The sequence below is a fragment of the Rhinopithecus roxellana genome, chromosome 4 (assembly GCF_007565055.1).
Source record: "Rhinopithecus roxellana isolate Shanxi Qingling chromosome 4, ASM756505v1, whole genome shotgun sequence".
NCBI classification, from domain to species: domain Eukaryota; kingdom Metazoa; phylum Chordata; class Mammalia; order Primates; family Cercopithecidae; genus Rhinopithecus; species Rhinopithecus roxellana.
The window spans coordinates 105304436-105325267 of record NC_044552.1 but is presented as its reverse complement, the minus strand read 5'-3'; the positions used below and the strand labels follow the sequence as shown (position 1 = coordinate 105325267).

Genomic DNA, 20832 nt, shown 5'->3' with positions numbered 1-20832 from the left:
AAACTACCCAGTCTCGGGTATGTCTTTATTAGTAGCATAAGAATGGATGAATATGCAGTTAGTGGTTAAGAAACGAAAATGACTAACTTCCACAAAGCATTGGTCTGGCTTACCAAAGTATATTCATATATCTCATCGTATTTCAGGCTCACAGAAACCCTGAAAAAAACTAGCCTTGCTGTATGTATGAAAAGACTCTGGCCTAGAGTCTTATGTAAGTGACTTGTCCAGGGTCACACAATTAGTCATTGTAAGTCACAGAGCTGGAGATTAAACTCAGCTCTTCAGACACCCAAACCAATGTTTTTCCCACTAAAACTTGAGCTCCGTGGAGTCAAGGAGTTCACCAGTCTTAGTGATCACAGGTACTCACAGTACCTGGTGCAATACTGTGAGCCCAAAGCCAAAACTGCATTGTCTCTAATTACTGGTATTGAAAGTGCAATTTAAGTTTGTAATGTGGCCCCTGGAGTCTGTGGCTTCAGATCAAATTCTGACTTTTGATGATTCTTCAGTAGGCACACAAATTAAGGAGTGAAAAAACGGGGGGTGGGGAGGCTTGAAATTCTGCTTTTTCTTCTGGTTTTGATCTAATCAGTAAAAACAAACGCCTTCATTTTATAGCCTCACTGTGAATTTTAAATTTTACTTAGGTCTTTTTTTCATCTTAAGAATTACTAAATTATTGTCAAAAGTAAAATAAAATAAAACAAAACAGGGTTGTAGCCATTATTTTCACCACAAAAGCTAGTTACTATAAAAATGAGAAAAAAGGTAATTTCTTATGAGCTTAAGCAGCCTACTAAAAAGAAAGTACCTTTGTTTACATTATATTATTATTATTATTGTTATGAGACACTCTGGGTCTCACTCTGCCAGGCTGGAATGAAGTGATGTGATTACAGCTCACCACAGCCTCAACCTCCCCAGTCTCAGGTGATCCTCCCACCTCCTCAGCCCCCAAATAGCTGGGACTACAGGCACACACCACCATGTCCAGCTAATTTTTGTATTTGTTTTTGTAGAGACAGGATTTCGCCATGTTGCCCAGGCTGGTCTCGAACTCCTGGGCTCAAGCAATCCACCAGCCTCTGCCTCCCAAAGTGCTTGGATTACAGGTGTGAGTCACTGCGCCCGGGCAGTTTACACTATTAAATGGCTTCCAATTATTTTGTAAATTATTCGTTTGCTCTATTTCCTTTATTAAAATTTCCTACATATGTGCAATAAATACAGGGTCCAAGAGAGGCTTTTCTGCGGGGAAATGTGGCTAAGGCTAGAGGGGGCCCCTCTGGAAGGCCCTCTGGCTCTCTGTTTGCGTGAGGCAGACCCAGGTTAAGAGTTGCTGTGAGAATGGGCTGCCACACGCTGGGGTAGCGGGTATATGGGGTCACTGATCTCCACTGATATGGGCAGGGAGGGTCCCCGGCTTTGAGTATTTTTACCAAATGTGCAGGAACCTGGGGGAAAGTGAGGCAGCAGGGGACCGGTCCTCACCAGCCTCAGCCTGGGGTGGGGAAGGGAGTGGGGCAGATGGGGAGGAAAGAGGCTCCATTCAAGGACCTCCTCCTTGCGTTTCCATGGCAATGGCTCCGGAAGCAGGTCAGGACTTTCTCAGTGGAAACAAACAGTGGCTCCCATTCACCACCCCTGAGGCCTGCTGGCCACGCAGGCCATTGTGCAGCCTGGACACAGAGGACCCTGGAGGGATGTGGGGCCTGCGGCTGCCGTTTTTCTTCTGCCAGCTGCCCTGGGGGCAGCAGGGGAGTCCAGGGGAAGCAGCCCTGAAGGCCAAGGCTGGAGGCACTGCAGGCATGGACGGCCCTTCCTCTCCCTGCAGAGCACAGTGACCAGCAACCCCTCCAGACCACTGCTGTGGGAGCCACCCACCTGCCCTACTTCTCCCAACGGGCAGCATGGACACGCGGCAGCCCTGAATCTGTGTCCAGCCAGCGGCAACCACTTCAGCCTTACCCTGCCACACTTCTAATTTATTCACAGACATGGCTGATGGAAAATTTTTATATGTTATAAATACTATGAAAATGGAAACTCAAGTTTTCCCATCTTCTCAGATCTCATTTTTAAATTCTCAAGCATCTCTGTCACTTCCATGCGCCCTCCACACCTGGACTCACTCCAAGTGGACCCTGTCCTCTCATACTTGATAACTCCACTCGCTGATCTCACCCTGCCCTCAGATTACTTCACGTCCTTCCCCTTCTGACGCTGTGAGCGCACCAGCACCTTCTGGAAATGATTCAGACACCAGGAAGCTTTCTAAGGTCACCGTGATGATGAAATGACCTCTACCAACATTAGCTGAACAGCCCCCAACTCGACCTGTGCTTACGATGCGGAGTAGAAGACAAGAGCTTAAAGCTGACAAGATACTGATCTGGGTGGCGATGAATAAAGCCAAGCTGGCTGCTTAAGAGTCTCCTGAGAAACTTCTTAGAAGCCTCCAGGATTCCACATCTGGAGATTGAATGCATTAGGTCTGGGCAAGGCCTGAGGATCTGTCTCTCCAACAAGCTCTCCAGGTAATTGTGACGTGCAGATATGCTTGGAAACACTGGCTTAGCCTAGGAGAGGCCGGGGATCAGAGTGCCCATCTTCATTATCCATTCCCTCCTTGTATCTAACACCTCCGAAATAAAATAAGCAATACTGCAAGTGAGATGTTCAGAAAAGAATACAGAGTAATACGATAAAACAAGTGGCCAATACTTTTCAACCATTATCCTGACTTGTAAGGTTTTATTTGGGCAAAGCTTTTAGATCAGAGGTTGGGGACTGCGTTGTCTCGACCACCAAGCATTCCCGACATGAAGGAGACAGTCCGTGAAGATTCGACGAAGTAATGAATCAGCCGGCGGATAAAAGAATTCAGAAAGTGGAAGCGGAATAAAGAAAGGCTTGACAAAGCCTTTAGACCTTCCAGATCTCTCCCTCCCTTCACAGTTCTCCATGCCTTCTGGGAGGCACAAAGCTCACCTCCTCACGCTGACAGTGATCCGTCTAAAATACAAAGCCCATCACCAGGAAATGCCTGAGCTGGCTCTGAAGGCCTTCCACCAGCTAGGCCTGGGGCTCCACCACCTATTCCCCCAAGATGCTGTGCTCCCATGGCTTTGCACACCCTTTCTTCCACCAGGAATGTCCTTCCTCTCTGCTTTTGCTGAAGAGAACCCCCAGTCAGCCCTCAGGTGCTCACTTCTATGGGAACCTGTGGCGATTTGGAGTCTTGACAATTTAGAACAGCCGGATTACATTTCTCAGAATTCTCTTCCCTGCATAGTTCCAGGTTAGTCTAGACCACAAGAGAGATTTTACATGAAACGCAGAAAGTAGCTCTTTTCTTTCCATGCTTCATGGCCACGGTGGGCATGGGGCCCTGCTCTAGCTGTTATTGTTGGTCCTCTGGGTCAGGGGGTGGCATGGGGCAGTAGCTGGGCCCACATGCTCACATTCCTGCTGGGTCTCCTCCTCAGCTCCTCAGTCCTGGGCCTGTGATGTACAGAGCTCCTGAGGAAGGATGCCAGCAACTCCTGCAGGCCCTCTGCACCTGCAAAGCTGAAGCCTTGCTTGGAGACGGTGACTGATGGCATGGGTGTCAGCCCGCCCTGGCAGGCTGGACTTTGTCCTTGCTCTCTTCACTTTGCAGGCATTGTTTTTGCTTAACTGCCCACCCTGCTGACTTCAGGCTGTACCACCTGACATAGAAGGAACAGCCTCACCTGGCCTGTGCAGCTAGCACGGGCTGTGATGCATGAGGTCAAAAGCCCATAATAAAGTCCTTATTCTATCTTAACATTCTACTTCTCAAATAGAACCCTGACTGATGCCAAAATACAGGGTCCTCAGCACCATGCCTATCTCCCAAGTGGGGTTCACCATCCCTCCTTCTTCAGTTCCCCCGTCCTGATGGTTTTCACATTGCATTATAAGCATCTTTCCATGTCTTCAGATTGTAAGAGGACAGCTACCTTTTTATCTTACTTATCTTTCCAGGGCTTACTACTGGACAAACACTTATTAAATTAAACTTCCTGAGCTGCCTGGTCCATCACTGGTCTTTCTGAGCACACCAGTCTTTGATTGTACCTGTACCTGGGTAGATGAGAAGCGGTCTGGCCCTTGCAGATAAACAGAGCTGTATTCAAAATCCAGCTCTGCCTGACTCAAGGTCTGTGATCTTGCTAAGTCACTGACCTTTCTAAACTTTGGTTTCCTTAACTGTAGAATACGATCTGCATTATAGACTTGGTAGGAGCATTAATAAGATATGCAGGGAGCACTCACTAAGCTGTAGGTGTGAGTCTCCCCATCTTCCTGCCAGTATAGGAATGATATTTATTTACTGATAGCCTCCTACCACCACCCTATCCTTGGCCTAATATTCTGTTTCTTCTTATGCAAGAGAGAGAATAAACAGCAGTCACCTCCATATATTAAACAATTCCTGGCAGCAGCACCTGTCCCCAGCCATCCCAGCAAGAACAAACACAGCCTGCCACCAGCAAAGGACACAGGGCAGACGTGCGGACTCAAGCTGTGTCCGGGTCGGCTGGTGGCTCACTCACCAGACAGAGGGAAGGGCAACGGAGTTTCCAGTTGGGAACAGCTGAGGAGGAGGATTCTGGACCAGCTGCTCCTACCCCAAGCTCCTGTATTCTGGAATGCTGAGCCCCTCAAATATGCTGTGCAATGGTGCACGCGTGCACACACACGTGTGGACACAGTTATGCCTGCACAAACACATACTTCAGCACATTGCTACCACAAAGGCTCTATGAAAATAGCTGTTGTTTCCCACCCGCCCCTGTGGGAGGCATCACAAAAGAAACTAAAGGTCATGTGGGAAGGGCATATTTTAGGGAACCATGGTCACTGATGAGCTCTGTGTGTATGGCACGGTCTACTGAGCCTGAGAAGAGACATCAGACTCACTGCCCTCACCAGGGGCAGCACCGCACATTACAGAGTGGGTGAGGGAGGGAACGGCAGAATGTGAGCACCTATCGCCTGCCAGGCTGTGTGCTGGGCATTTCACAGCACCACCCTTGAAAAGAGCTGTTTCTGTGCATGCTTTATTGAATAGAAACCTGAGGCATAAAGGATTCGAATAACTTGTTCCCAATCCCACAACTAGCAGAGCATAAATTCGCGCTCAGATTCTGTCCAGCTCCAGAGCCTACGCCAGCTACAACATAGTGGGATATGCAGAGTCCAAGCTACATTGATCAGTGCAGGGCATGCTTTAGACTGGAGCAGAAAACGAAAGATGGCCTGAGCTAGAAGGACCCTGGAGACCACCTGACTCACACTCCTCACCATGCCCACGAGGGAGCTGAAGCCCAGAGGATGAAGTGGCAGAGAGGACGAGTCACAGATGGACGAGCCTCCTGGCCGGTGACCTGGCCCTCATGCCCTCAGCCTCTACTGATTAAGGCAGAAGGGCACCTACTCTCATAATAACACCTGGCTCTTGGGCCAGTCCATTTGTTTTCTGAAACCTAAGTTTGCTGTTTTGCCTATGCTTCCCACCCTGGTGCACCTGAAAAAAACAAATAATGGTGGCTCCAGTTGCCTTTGGTTATCTTGGTGATGCTCTAACAGCCCATGGGGACTGGGAGGACGCCAGGCAGAGAGCAAGGGCACATCCACCTCCGTGGGGCAGAAGCACCCTGTGACCCACTCTGAAGGGCATTCCTCTGCGTGACGTCCTCACTCCCATATACAGACAAAAGCCCCAGGCACAGGGCGCACACACACACTCCCCAGGGGAAAACATGGGTGTCCCCACCCTACACCATAGCCCCGCCACAAACAGGATGTGGAGACAGGATGCATTCATGTCAGCACCAGGGGATGTGGCTTGACCTGGATTTCCTAAACTCACAGACCTCATCAGCCCTTTTCACTGAATCTTGTCTACTTCCAAAGGAGGACTGATAATTCCACAGCATGATTTTCTAAATCACAATATTACGTATGAGTTTCTTGGTATTGTACCTTCATCTGAAGGTATTATGTAGTCTGTTCTTTCTTTCTTCCTTTCTTTCTTTTTCCTTTAAGAGACAGGGTCTTGCTGTGTTGCCCAGGTTAGTCTCGAACTCCTGAGCTCAAGCAATCTTCCTGCATCAGCCTCCCGAGTAGCTAGGACCATAGGTGCAGGTCACCATGCCCAGCAGTTGTTTCTATTTTAGGAAAGGAAAATCTAGGGAGACTTGAAGCAGACTATGAAACAAAATCCAGTAAGAAAATGGGGGCAACCATCAGAAAAAGATTTGGCAATTTATGGAAGCTACTATTCTGTTAAATGTTTATTTACAGGTGTCTTTATAATGTTAATATTTACAAGCGGAAAGCACTTTTTATTCATGCTATCAGTCTGGGGAGACACTGACACACGTTGGGTAACAAGTAAGCTCAAGGTCGCTTCTCTGAAATTCCAGTCCTGGGAACAATCCATTTGTAGCCCTATTTCAAAGAACTAGGGGCATTCAATGAATTCAATGCAAGTACTAAATGAGCACTTGCTCTGTGCAAACCAGTATCCTGGACACTGAAGAAAATCGGAAGAGTGAGCTCTCAGCCTCAGGGCTCATGACTATGTTGGTTCTTCTGGGATTAGAGAAATATACAAGTGGCTCAAGCCACAGGCAAAGGCATGAATGTGGGCCAGACAAGATAGATAACAGACAAGATTATCAGGGCTTACTATGCTCTTGGTGGCTTAGTAAGTGAGGTAAGCACTACAATTATCATCTTCATTTTGTAATTGTGGAAACTATAGACAGAAAGGTCAAGTGACTTGCCCAAAAGTTGCAGAGCTGGTAAGATAGACAACCTGGATTTGAACCCAGAGAGTCTGGTACCAGGCAGGGCATCTTAATTCCAAGGTATAATGACACTCACAATGGATTGAGATGTGTGTCTCTAGCTCTGGGAATTTAGGCAAGCTAATGAGTCTCAAATATAATATATACCTCAATGAGTTTATACAAAAAACAACAAAAAAGAGATAACATATCATGAGAGATTTGCACAGTACCCAATATATAGACATCACCCGAGAAACCATGTTATGATGATGTTGACAACAATGATGATATGATACGTGTTACAGTATGTTAAGAGACATCAGATCCATGGAAAATACTACTGGAGTCCAAGGAGAGGAGAGGATACAGACAGTGAAGAGACTGAGAAAGCAGTCAAGGAGAAACAGCCTTTCAAATAGGACCTGAAGGAAGGAAATGCTTCCAAGGCATGAAATTCAGACAGCCAAGGGGGCATTTGGGTAATCATAATATCTAGTTGGGCTGGAGTAGGGGTTATATGAAGGTATGAGGTTATTGCTGGGGAGAGCCAGCAATAAAGAAAGGCCAGGGATGCATGTAGGGAGCACTGGTTACTAAGGTGAAAACCTAGACAGGTCCTAAATTATAGATGTCACTGGGGGGAGCTGGGCATCCCCTCAATGAGACGTGACCTGAGTGTATTTTAGGGAGATAAATCCAAAAGCAATTTCTGGAATGCTCTTTAGTTCATGAAAAGAGCACTAAGGGTCTCACTTGGAACAATACAGATTAAAAATACACAAAGGGTGCTATAGTTTGGGTATGGTCTTTCTGTCCCCACTGAAACTCATGATGAAATTTGATTTCCCGTGTGGTGATGCTGGGAGGTAGGGCCTAGCAGGAGGTGTTGGGTCACAGGAGCAGATCCCTCATGAATGGTTTACTGCCATGCTTGTGGTAGTGAGTTCTCACTCTTGAGAGCCTGGATTAATTCCCATGGAAATGGATCGGTTCCTCAGAGAGTGGGCTGTTACAAAGTGAGGTTATTCTTCTTGTTTGGTCCTGGCTCTTCAAATCTGTTCACTTCCCCTTTGGCTTTTTTTTACCATGTTATGACCCCACAGGAAGGCCCTCCCTGGAAGCCAGGGCCATGCTCTTGAACTTCCCAGGCTGCAGAACCCTGAGCTGAATAAACATTTTTTCTTTAGAAATTAGCCCGTCTCGGGCCGGGCACAGCGGCTCACACCTGTAATTCCAGCACTTTGGGAGGCTGAGGTGGGTGGATCACCTGAGGTCGGGAGTTCCAGACCAGGCTGACCAACATGGAGAAACCCCCATCTCTGCTAAAAATACAAAATGAGCCAGGCTTGGTGGTACATGCCTGTAATCCCAGCTACTTGGGAGACTGACACAGAAGAATCACTTAAACCTGGTGGGTGGAGGTTGCAGTGAGCCAAGATTGCACCATTGCACTCCAGCCTGGGCAACAAGAGCAAAACTCCATCTCAGAAATAAAAAAAAGAAAGAAAGAAAGAAAAGAAAGAAGGAAATTAGCCAGTCTCAGCCAGGCACAGTGGCTCACACCTGTAATCCTAGCACTTTGGGGGGCTGAGGCGGGTGGATCACTTGAGGTCAGGAGTTCATAACAAGCCTGGCCAACATGGTGAAACCCTGTCCCCACTAAAAATACAAAAATTACTTGGGCGTGGTGGCACATGCCTGTAGTTCCAGCTACTCAAGAGGCTGAGGTAGGAGAATCACTTGAACTCAGGAGGTGGAGGTTGCAGTGAGCCAAGACTGTGCCACCACACTCCAGCCTGGGTGACAGAGCAAGACTGTCAAAAGAAAAGAAAAGAAAAGAAAAGAGAAGAGAAGAGAAGAGAAGAGAAGAGAAGAGAAGAGAAGAGAAGAGAAGAGAAGAGAAGAGAGAAGAGAAGAGAAGAGAAGAACCGGTCTCAGGTATTCTATTATAGCAACACAAAATGGACTGAAACAGAGGGAAACAAAGGAAAAGTTACAGAAGTTGAAAAACAGGATTTGGCAGTTGACAATCTGGGGTCAAGGAAAAAAAGCAGGACGTCATGATGAAAAACCCTGGGTGAAGGGCAGAAAAGTTACTCAAGGATACAGAGAGGGAAGTATGGACAAAGAGCAGGTGGTTAGAGAAGGGTCAAGAGGAAGTGGTGAATTATGTTATATGAATGGGCAGTTTGGGTGGCTGAGATGTTAGTGAGCAGGCATTTTTCAGCAAGAGGCTGTAATAGGCAAGCTACCAGATTGTAAAGGTCAGAGCTAGAGAGTTAAATCTACAATGGGTACCTAAAGAGCTCAAAGCCATGGGCACAGGTAAGAGCCTTGGGAGAGCGCACAGGCTGGGTAAAAAGCCTGGGGTGCACTTACAGTAAGGGGTGGCCAGAGCTGCACAGAGTGCACATAAAGGAGGAAAAACTCGAAACTTGGTGGCAAAGTCACCAAGGGAGATGAGAGAAATGCGACCTGAGGAAAAGTCAGCAGGACCCAATGCAATAGGAACTGCACACGGGGAGAGGTCTCTGGTTAGGTTCCTATAAAGCCATTGACCTCTGAAATAACATTTCATCAGGGAATGAAGACTGGAGCCAGGCTTCATGGGAGAAGTTTAGCAATTAGGGAAAGAAACAGAAACAGAGTCCGGAAGAATGGCAAGCAGATTTTTCTAGAGTAAAGAAGACCTAAGCATGTTTGTGCATGCTCAGTCACTCAACTGATTTATGCAACATTACGGAATATCTTCTGTGTGCCAGGAGAGAAGCAAAAGATCTAGGGCTCAAGAAGTTCACGGTGGAAGGTGACCACACACACACACATACACACACACACACTCCACTGCAACAGGAGCAGGAGAGTCCAGGGGGTATAGAGGCCAAGTAGCAGGCCACTTCACCTCAAGTCTATGGATTAGGGGAGAATTCTGGGAGAGGCCAACTCCAGAGCTGAGGTTTTAAGATTAAATGGAGCTTGCCCAGGGAAAGGTCAGGGGGCAGGCGGTGGGGGATGATGGTGAGAGAGTGGGAGACACAGCATCCCACTGAAGGAGCAGCATTTCCGAGGCTCAGCATGCCATGGGAGAATAGGGCCTGTCTGAGAAACTGCAGCAGCTTTTGCTCTGCCTAGGGAGCACGTAGCAAGGGTTAAGGTGGCCAGGTAGGTGGATGGCAGACCACAGAGGAGGAGGAGGATGAGGAGGATGAGGAGAGGAAGAGGAGGAGGACAAAGAGGAAGAAGAGGAGGAAGAAGAAGAGGAAGAAGAGAAGGAGTAGGAGGAGGAAGAGGAGGAGGAACAAGAGGAAGAAGAAGAAGAGGAGAAAGAAGAAGAAGAGAAGGAGTAGGAGGAGGAGAAGATCAGATCAGAGATGCAAGCAATCCAGAGAGCAGCAGATGATCCAAAACAGGGAGTTGGAGGGACTGCAACAGGCACATGTGTGCTGGGGCTTCTTCCCTGCAGTCAGAGGAAAGAGGGTGAAGACAAAGATCTTTGAGAGGGAAAAAAGGAAAGCTGACATAATCAAAAGAGTAATCAGCTTGCCAGATAAAACATACCCGAGAGTAAAGCATTGTCCAAGGAGAGTTAAGTGTCCGCATAGAACATTTATAAACTATATTCGATCCTCTTTTTTAATGACAGAACACTGCTCTATTGGCCTTCTCTCCTTTTATTTACCTTCCTTTTCCATCATGCTATACATTTTTGGACTTTTTGACGATAAAACAGTTCAAGTGTAGCCACAGATAATGAAAAAAAGGGAAACTAAATCAGTGACTGTTCAACTCCAGTGAAAGACTTAGTAGAAAAGAAGCTATAAATATTGGCTAAGGTGAAGTTTTGAGATTTATTTTGTACTTTCCTGCCTCTACAGATAAATAACCAGGACCCAGCTTATATCTGGATGAGGGTAGAATTTGCTCCTATTTTCAAGGGAACTCTGAAGTGTAGGTTTTAACTGCTGCTATTTATTTGATGCTACCGAACACGATTTGCCACTAGCCTCTGTATTTGCATAAGCAATGCATTCTAAGGACTTTGGAATTATAGCTCTGTGGTTAGGGTTATGGGTTCTGAACTGGGACCAAATCTGTGTACTGCTCCTTAGTAAGTGTGTGGTCCTGGGCAACTTACCTCTGTCCTTTAGTTTTGCATTTGTAAATGGGAATCATACCATTTATCATCTCATAGGGTTTTTGTATTAAATGCATCAATGTTAAGTGCTTAGCTCAGTTCCTGGCACATAATAAGAACTCAATAAACATCACCTATTATTACCTGCTTATGCCTTTTCAATTTTTAGTCTATATAAACTACCCCATGAAGATTTCCTCCATAAACAGAATACGAAATAGCCAGGTGGCCCTCCCTACAGTTGGCTTCCTTGGATGTAATGACAATAAAAAATCTTGACACACAGTTTATTTGTCAGACATCTAGGCAATTTTCAGATTCCTTTGTTTACATGCATACAAATAAAAGTTTAACTATTCGTAGAAAATACTGCTAGTCTCCTATACAATGTCTATTCACCCTCTTTCCTTAAAAAAAGAACCCTGGGCTGGGCGCGGTGACTCACGCCTGTAATCCCAGCACTTTGGGAGGCCGAGGCGGGCAGATCATGAGGTCAGGAGATCAAGACCATCCTGGCTAACACAGTGAAACCCGTCTCTACTGAAAATACAAAAAATTAGACGGGCGTGGTAGCGGGCGCCTGTAGTCCCAGCTACTAGGGAGGCTGAGGCAGGAGAATGGCGTGAACCCAGGAGGCGGAGCTTGCAGTGAGCTGAGATCATGCCACTGCACTCCAGCCTGGGCTACAGAGCAAGACTCTGTCTCAAGAAAAAAAAACAACAACAACGCTATGTTGTTTAGGACAGCAATGTGCTCCATTAAAAATGCTCACTTCTCTAAACTCCCTTATAGCTATGGTGGTCAAGTGACCCAGTTCTGGGTCCCCTTTCTTTGCTTTACTTTTCTCCGTGCCACGACTTTAAATATGTAATTTTTGTTCTAGTATATCCCCCTGCCTTCAAACGTAGGCTGCACATAAGCTTGTGACAGCTCTGTCCATCACTATATCCTGGGCCCCCGCAGGGTGCCTTCAACAACAGGTTGGTCAGCAAACAGCTGCTGCATGAGCAAATGAGTGGCACACACTGGAACGTGGTGGACAGGGTTTCTAGGAAAGCTCTGCAAAGCACATGGTTTAACCTTGGGACCTACTGCCTTCTTCCCTGCCTTCGCCCTGCTTTTTCTTCCCACCTAGAAGATGCAGCAGCCACTTTAAGGCTATGACGGCAAAGAAAAAGAAAGAAGACAAAAAGAAAGCAATCCAGCCATCTGGGTTTCCGAAGGCCGACTTGAGTCACGGAACCAGCCCTGGACCCATTCATGGAACTCAGATGTGTCTAAGGAATCACTATTTGTCAGGTTTTCTGCGACTCGTAGCTAAACTTATTTGTCGTAGTTATTAAGCTATTTCCCAGCTCCCTCAAGAAAAGCCTTACTCTCTAAATATTCTTGAAAGTCTCTGGTAATAGAAAATTAGTTAATTTCACCTGTTCAGCCAGTTGACACAAATCCAAGACTGAGTAATAAAGCACGTATGTCAGAGGCATTTGAACCACAGCACCTCCACCTTGAACTGGGGCTGGGTAAAATAAGGCTGAGACCTGCTGGGCTGCATTTCCAGAAGGCTAGGCATTCTTAGTGACAGGATGAGACAGGAGGTTGGCAGGACTGGTATCACAAGATACAGGTCAAAGATCCTGCCGATAAAACAGGATGCAGTAAAGAAGATGGCCAAAACTCACCAAATCCAAGATGGTGATGAAAAAGTGACCTCTGGTCACCCTCACTGGTCATTGTATGTGAATTATAATGCGTTAGCATGCCAAAAGACACTCCTACCAGGACCATGACAGTTTACAGGTGCCATGACAACATCTGGAAGTTACCCTATATGGTCTGAAAAGGGAGGGACCCTCAGTTCTGGGAACTGCCTGCCCCTTCCCCAGAAAACTTATAAATAATTCACCCCTTGTTTAACATATAATCAAAAATCAACTGTACGTCTACTCAGTCGAGCAGCCCATGCCACTGCTCTGCCTCTGGAGTAGCCATTCTTTGGTTTCTTTACTTCTCTAACAAACTTGCTTTCACTTTACTCTACGGACTTGCCCTGAATTCTTTCTTGCACGAGGTCCAAGAATCTTCTCTTGGGGTCTAGATCAGGACCCCTTTCCAGTAACAGATAGTCTCATCAATAAACAACGTAGACAGATATAAACAGAAGAGGCTCAAATAAAAGCTCTCCTGGCCTTCTCTATGAAGTAAGAAAATAAGGATGAATGGGGACCCCATCAAACTCATGACGAGGTAGGGAGGGTCTAGTCTTTCTTTCCCCCACCTACTTCCCTATCACCTACCTATCAACCTACCTCTTGTATACGCGGGTCGAGCACATCTAGAGGCCAGCAGCCCCACTTGGCAGGAGCACCTATAATAGATGCTGAGATGCCAGGTATGTCGGAAATCTCACTGCTTGTCTCTTTCCCTCCCCATCTTCTGGTCAGAGCTAACTTCCTGTAACTTGAGACTTTAAACCCTGTTAAATGCTAAATACTGCCGAGAGAAGTGATGTTATTTTTTAGAAACAGACATTTGAAGCATAATTAAAGCCAGATCTCTCCCTTGGAATAGGTTTTAGCTGGGCGAGGAGGATGGAGGCACGCGCACTGGGGGTGCCTGAGACAAGTTGGGAAACTGGATCTGCGAGGCAGGAGTCGCAGGAGCAGTGCTCAGCTTCTACACTGCCTCCTCTGCATTTCTGCTTCTAAGGGTGGGCCCCTGCAGGTCTTGCCCACATGTGTTTTCTAAGTTCTCTTGTTTTTGTAATAAAAAGCAGAGAAAACTTCTGCCCATAGAATACCACTCTGACGCAGAATGATATTTTGGTTGGCAGAGACTTTTGCAGACACCAACCAGACACAGCGAACTGGTTCACCAGGTCACCCTTTGAGGCTCCCATACTCAATGGCAAGGATCCCAGCAAGCATTTTGATGTAAGGGAATAGTGCGTTTATCTATTTGCATCTTCAAATACAATTAATAAATTATTCAATAGAGACAAGGCATCAAACCTACTCAAAATATAATCTGACCTAGGATTTTCAGAGTGATAGATCTTTAAAAGCAAATGAAATTTAAACACAAACTCTCTTGGGAGATTTTATACAAAATAATCATCAATACAAGAATAAGTATCACCCTTTTGCAACCATCACAGCAACACTGATTCAGGCAAGAATCATGGAAAGAATCTAAAACCATTAGGTAAAAGTTTGATGAGAACCATGATAGTTTCATGGGCTCAGATTATCACCTCACAATATATACATATATATTCACTACAAAGAAGAAATCATAACTTCTCAGAGAAAACCTGGCAGATACCACCTGAACTGAATGACCGAAATTAATATCACTAATAATGAAACAAACGGACATCACGGGCCCCCTGATGTAATGCACTGTGGAGCAAAAAAAATCAAAAAACAAAAACAAATAAATGCTAAACAAACACTTCACCAAACAACTAGCTTACACTCTGAAAAATGTCATTATTGTCAAAGATAAAGGAAGGCTAAGAAACCCTTTCAGATTAAATGTGACAAAAGACATGACACCAACATGCCGTGAGTGATTTTTTTTTTTTTTTTCTAAAAAGTGCTGGATTGGAAAAACAATGCTATAAGAGACATTATTGCGACAATTAGAAAAACAAATAGGGCCAGGCACAGTGGCTCATCCCTGTAATCCCAGCACTTTGAGAGGCCAAGGCGGGCAGATCATTTGACGTCAGGAATTCGAGACCAGTCTGACCAACATGGTGAAACACCTTCTCTACTAAAATACAAAAAAAATTAGCCAGGTGTGGTGGCGGGTGCCTGTAGTCTCAGCTACTCAAGAGGCTGAGGCAGAATAGCTTGAACCCAAGAGGTAGAGGTTGCAGTGAGCCGAGATGATGCCACTGCACTCCAGCCTGGGCAACAGAGCGATACTCCCTCTCAAAAAACAAAAAAAAAAAAAAAAAAAAGAAAGAAAGAAAGAAAAGAAAAGAAAAAGAAAAACTAGAATAGAAACTGTGTATTAGAAAAAGTTATTAAGTTTCCTGTATTTGGTCATTATACTATATTATTCTGTAACAGAATGTTGTTGTCCTTAGGAAATATTTGCTTAAGCATTTGGGGTGACAGTCGTGATGTCTACCATTTATTCTCCAACAGGCTAGCAGTAATAATAATTAGTGGTGGTGGTGGTGGTGGTGGTGTGTGTGTGTATGTGTGTGTGTGTGTGAGAGAGAGAGAGAGAGAGAGAGAGAGAGACAGAGAGAAAGCTCAGGAGTGTGCAAATGTCAACAACTGGTGGCCTACATGAAGATTATATGAACATTCACTGCAAAATTCTCAATCCTTGAAACTTTACTGTAAGTTTACATTTATTTTATTACTTTTTTCTTTTGAGATGGGGTCTTGTTCTGTCACCCAAGCATGATCACAGCTCACTGCAACCTTAACTTCCTGGGCTCAGGGGACCCACCTGCCTCAGCCTCCCGAGTAGCTGGGACTACAGGTGGGCACCACCACACCTGGCTAATTTTGGGGGGCTGGGGGCAGGGGCATGGTGCTGGATCAGAGAGGGTCTTACTATGTTGCCCAGGCTGATCTCAAACTCCTGGCCTCAAGTGATCCTCCCACTTCAGCCTCCCAAAGTGCTGGAATTACAGGCCTGAGCCTCTGCACCCAGCCATAAAAGTTTTTAAAAGAAAGTGTTTTTAAGTTAAAAGCAAAGGGTAGCATAATTTTCAAAAGCCATTAACAGAGAAATAAAGGACAAAATGTTTTTAAACTTTCAAATTGTTTAGAAGCACATTAAGTTTGAACCACTTAAAATTATAGAGGCAAGATGACAATATTACAAATGGAGACAGTGGGTGTGTGTTTGAATTTTTTCGTTAACCTCAAAGGAGGCCATCAGTCTCTTTCGGCCCCAAGAGCCATGCCACATTTTACTAAGCAAAGGATATAAACACGGAAAGAATGACTCTCCACAATTGAGGGGAAGAAGTACTACCCAGCCTAACTAAGGTTAGTACAAATTTGGTGAGTCACTTCCTCTCAGGAGGAAAAGCAAACATTTCTTGTTTCCTGAAGGATTCAGAGATTCTGAGGGAACACCTGAGCTCTCAGCCTGAATCATGCTACATAAGTAATAAACTAGGGCAGGAAAAGCTACAGCCCATTCACTTGATGCTTCTACCCCACCACAGTACCTCCAAGTTCAAAGTCAAGGTCAACTTGAGTCTTTTTTGTCTATTTCAGCCTCCACATTGCCAGGTTCCTGGGAAGAGGCAAGGTAAGCAAAACAAAAAAAAGTTGACGGATGTGCACAGTTATCCTCGCACCATGAGTGGGCAGTGGCCTTGGTTTGCTGTGGGACATCACCCGCAACGTTCCTCAGTCCAGAACCAAACCCACAAAGCCTCTTAAGTTTAGAATTATAGCTTTCTGGCAAAGCAGCCCTCCTCCCTGAACCGCCTGTGCCAGCAGCACACACACGTGGATGGATTAGGCAAAGCTGTGCTCTAAAGCACACACACGCTCTCCCCAACGTGTGCTTTGCATTCCAGAAATATTTGATGCCTAAACCACTTCTATGCCTCCCTTGGCATGAACGTACAAGTGGCTCCATGCCAAAGGAAGCGTCTGTTTAGAGATGTAGACTTTCTTTAAATTTTTTTACCATGGAAGATCACAAATAGAACATTCTAGCATAATGATGATGCAATAAAGTAGAAAAAGAAAAGGTTTTAGAAAAAAGATTCTCTTTGTTTTTTGTCTTATTTATGTTGCCTAAAAGAAATACTGAAAATACAACACGAAACATAAAATTAGCTTCTATGAAAGCAGAAATTACAGGGCCCAAGTTGGGTCAAGGAAGCAAAAATATTACCTTTAACAGGAAAGGCCAGGGATCATTTGCCATTTTTTTACACACATGTTCATTGCTGTTTTAAGGTCACCTACCAAAATGAGGTGCAGAAGATGGGTTTTTAATCATTGGTTTATTCTGGAATATAGTACATTTTATTTTTGTATCTTGCTTCTTGATAACTTTCATCCTATATTAAAAATTAATGTAAAAGATGAAACTCCATCTTGGTTAATGCACCTATCCTTTCCCTTTCTCTTTTATTTCCAGAGATTTATTTAGGGTTTATTCACAATAGGCAGTGTAAAATCAGTAACTCTTCACAAAATCCTTAGACATCACTAACTGCATTACAAAACACATTCTTAGCCACCTAGATACGTACACATGCATGCAACATGTTAAGGAAAATGACGTTCAAGTCCATAGTACATACGCACACGATCGCCTGTTTGATTTCCGTCAGCATGGACCTAAAAGACACCTTCTCAGAAAGTGATCCTGGGCAGAGGGAGAAAGACTTACTTTCTTTCCACTTCTGGTGTTGACACGGCGCTACAGAAGCCAAGCGACTCCTACGAGAGAAGATTCGTATAGTCAGTGTGGTCAGAGCAGCAGGCTTCATCTGATTTGTACAGAGTGTCACTTAAAAAAAAAAAAAAAAGGCAGAAGCAAAACTAGATGATTAAAGTCATTGTGCTTACTTCGATCTGGGACCGCAGCTGAAGTGACGTGGGGCTAGCGTCGGGTTTCTCCTAAAACAGAACAGATGCCGGTTTAACGGGACTTCCAAACATGTCACACACGAGAAATACAAATAGACATGTAAGAAGAGAGGGGAGGATTCGGGAAAGGTTAGGGTATAGAGTGGGAGGAGATGGCAGAGATAAGAAGATTTTCTGGGAAAACTAAATACTTTTAAAATGAGAGCTCTGGCCCCCTAAGATTGAACTATTTTCCAAACTTTGCTGCCAGACTCTGCTGACAATTTTATTGCAGAAGAAAAAAAAAAAGGACAATTTCAGTCAAGGGGACTGACAGTTCATGGTGAAATAATTCTGTGGATACATTTAGTTGGTCACTGGGACACTGAATTTACTGCAGCCCATTTGAGTTTAGCTGTTTTCCAAAGACACTAGAGTTCCAATCTACTTTTTTTTTTTTTTTTTTTTTTGGAGACAGAGTCTAGCTCTGTCACCAGGCTGGATGCTGGAGTGCAGTGGCGCGAACTCAGCTCACTGCAACCTCCGCCTTCTGGGTTCAAATGATTCTCCTGCCTTAGCCTCCCAAGTAGCTGGGATTACAGGCACACACCACCATGCTCAACTCATTTTTGTATTTTTAGTAGAGACGGGATTTCACCATGTTGGCCAGGATGGTCTTGATCTCTTGACCTTGTGATCTGCCTGCCTCGGCTTCCCAAAGTGCTGGGATTACAGGCATGAGCCACCGCACCTGGCCCCAATCCAGTTTTAAAGTTCTAAATGTATTCAGAGTACTTAGTAGCTTAGTAGAAGTTGTTAATGTCTTTAGGAAGTTGGGAAGCTAACTGAATGTTATCTTGCAGCCTTAAAAATCACTATACTTCCCTAACACAAATGAACTGACCTGTCTGGAAATTTAAAAACAAATAATCTTGGTATCGATTTGATAAATGAAATATAAATACTTGATATTAAGATGCACTGAGGCCGGCACAGTGGCTCACGCCTGTAATCCCAACACTTTGAGAGGCTGAGGTAGGTGGATCACGAGGTCAGGAGATCCAGACCATTCTGGTCAACATGGTGAAACCCCGTCTCTACTAAAAATACAAAAAAAAAAAAAAAAAAATCAGCCAGGTGTGGTGGCGTGTGCCTGTAGTCCCAGCTACTCAGGAGGCTGAGACAGAAGAATGGCGTGAACCTGGGAGGCAGAGCTTGCAGTGAACACAGATTGCTCCACTGCACTCCAGCCTGGGTAACAGAAAGAGACTCTGTCTCAAAAAAAAAAAAAAAAAAAAAAAAAAAAAAAAAAAAAAAAAAAAAAATCATTAAATCGTGAGAGGCAGAGGAATCAAAGAATATTATAGATAAAACCATATACTATAATGCCTTCATTTCATAGTTCAAGGAGGCTGTATCTCCTTTGAAAGTAAAAGAAAATAAAGAGAGATAAACAAATTACCTGTGATAAAAATAATTATACAAATTATGCATTTTCACATGCATCTAATTGTTCAATTGTCCTTTTCATCATTAACACAATTATAAAACTACACCAATACTGAAAAACTTTTGTTGAAGTATAAAAGTAGCAATAAAGTATGAAAATAAGTATAACTCAGAGCAAAGTTATACTTTTAAACAAGGAACAGGAATCCAGTGTGAATACAGAATATCAAAATGAATGCGCTTTCATGCAGGATTGTGGAGGAGTGTTCCGGGAATCTGTTGCTCAACAACGTGCATGTGGCTGACAATACTGCACCGCATACTTGGGGAAACTGTTGGGAGTGTGAATTTTACGTTATGTGGGGTTCTTTTTTTTTGTTCGTTTTGTTTTGCTTTTTTGCCACAATGAAAAAAAAAGAAAGAATGTGCTGGGATGAGTACATCTGAGAATGGGATGATTGTTGACAAGCAGCCAGAAAGAGAAATGGGATTTAATGGACAAGAATTTAATGAACTGGCAACTCACTCATCCCCTAATCTCAGGCGCTTGTTTGTTACAAAAAGATATCACAGTGGCGTAAAAGCTCCACAGAACTCTCATTAACATCCTCCTGGTTTTCACTGCCACTGTTGTTCATAACAGACATATTTCTGTACCAAATTTGATACACCATTCTACCAAAAAGTATATGGACAATATTCCAAGTGTGAATAGTAGGATGTCAGGCTCAGACACTGTTAACAAAGGGGATATATACTTCTGTACATTTCTGGTGCTTACACACCAACCACAATTTCCCAGGACCTAACCTTTCAGTCTCACATAGAGAAATTTACAAATTTAAACAGCAGGAGGTAAGCGAAAGTATCATTAGCGATTTTTTAATCCCAAATCTTCCTTTCTATTCAGGAGTTGGTACAAAGAACTCAGAGTGATGATGAAACTAAACTGTTAGTTCCCCTGAAATTTTCTCTGAAATTGCCCCTTTAACACTCAATTGCAGCCAATGACCTTCTAAAACCACCAGCAAAAGTGACTGGTTCAGTTCACCTCCACTCCTCCATTTTTACCTTTTCTTCAAGCTGTTCATTTCTACCTCACTAGTAATAGTCATGCTGGGAAACGATCTTTTTTTGTTATAGCCATTTATCTGCATTTTTTGAATAGATTTTATTTGCTAAGTGCATCATTTGCCATGTCATATCACAAATGTAACGTATACGGTGTGTATGTATGTTGTGGTATGTATGTTACAAATGTAACATATATGGCAAAATGTACCTGTCCCTGCATATATACAAAGTAGTAGCTTATTAACAACCATATTAAATGTTTGATGATAAGGAAGCAAAATTTTAATCATTTCATCTTAGCATGTTCATTTGTTACTTAAAATAGGCATTTAATTCTTTTAGCTATTTAAACAATTATTTTTTTTTTAAAGAAACAGGGTCTTGCTATGTTGCCCACGCTGCAGTGTAGTGGCTATTCACAGGCGTGATCATCACGCACTGCCACCTTATGGCCAGAGCTCAAACCATTCCTCAGCCTCCCACGTGGCTAGAACTATAGTTCATGACCATGCCTAGCTTGTTTAGCTACTTTTCAGAAAATTGATTGGGGCTATAGTTTGACATATAATGTTAAAATCACGGAGACAGGTAATGTTTTCATGCAGAACATTTGTTTTATCAAGGGCAGCTTACTGATGTTGAGCAGGAGATCTTGTATAGTGATATTTCTAGTGACTTATTTTTTTCAAGACCAAGCAAGAGAATGATTTTTTCAGGACGTCTTATTAATTTTATCCCCCAAGGATAAGAGATTACAGTCATCATTTAGACGCATGTC

The 20832-nt window shown here is 44.2% G+C and overlaps 1 protein-coding gene across 3 annotated transcripts in view; it reads right to left on the bottom strand.

Annotated features, from left to right (window-relative positions):
• Nucleotides 1-20832, bottom strand: part of SASH1 (SAM and SH3 domain containing 1) — a 287239-nt gene that overhangs the window by 94205 nt on the left and 172202 nt on the right. For all 3 annotated transcript variants that reach the window (XM_030928910.1, XM_030928912.1, XM_010375568.2), the window contains exons 3-4: nucleotides 17532-17582; nucleotides 17353-17402 (exon numbers count right to left, since the gene is read on the bottom strand). Coding sequence is in view for 1 of the 3 variants with exons in the window: in XM_030928912.1 (XP_030784772.1) it covers nucleotides 17353-17402; nucleotides 17532-17582 (101 nt within the window). In the remaining 2 variants the exon portion in view is untranslated. The remainder of the gene's footprint in view (nucleotides 1-17352; nucleotides 17403-17531; nucleotides 17583-20832) is intronic.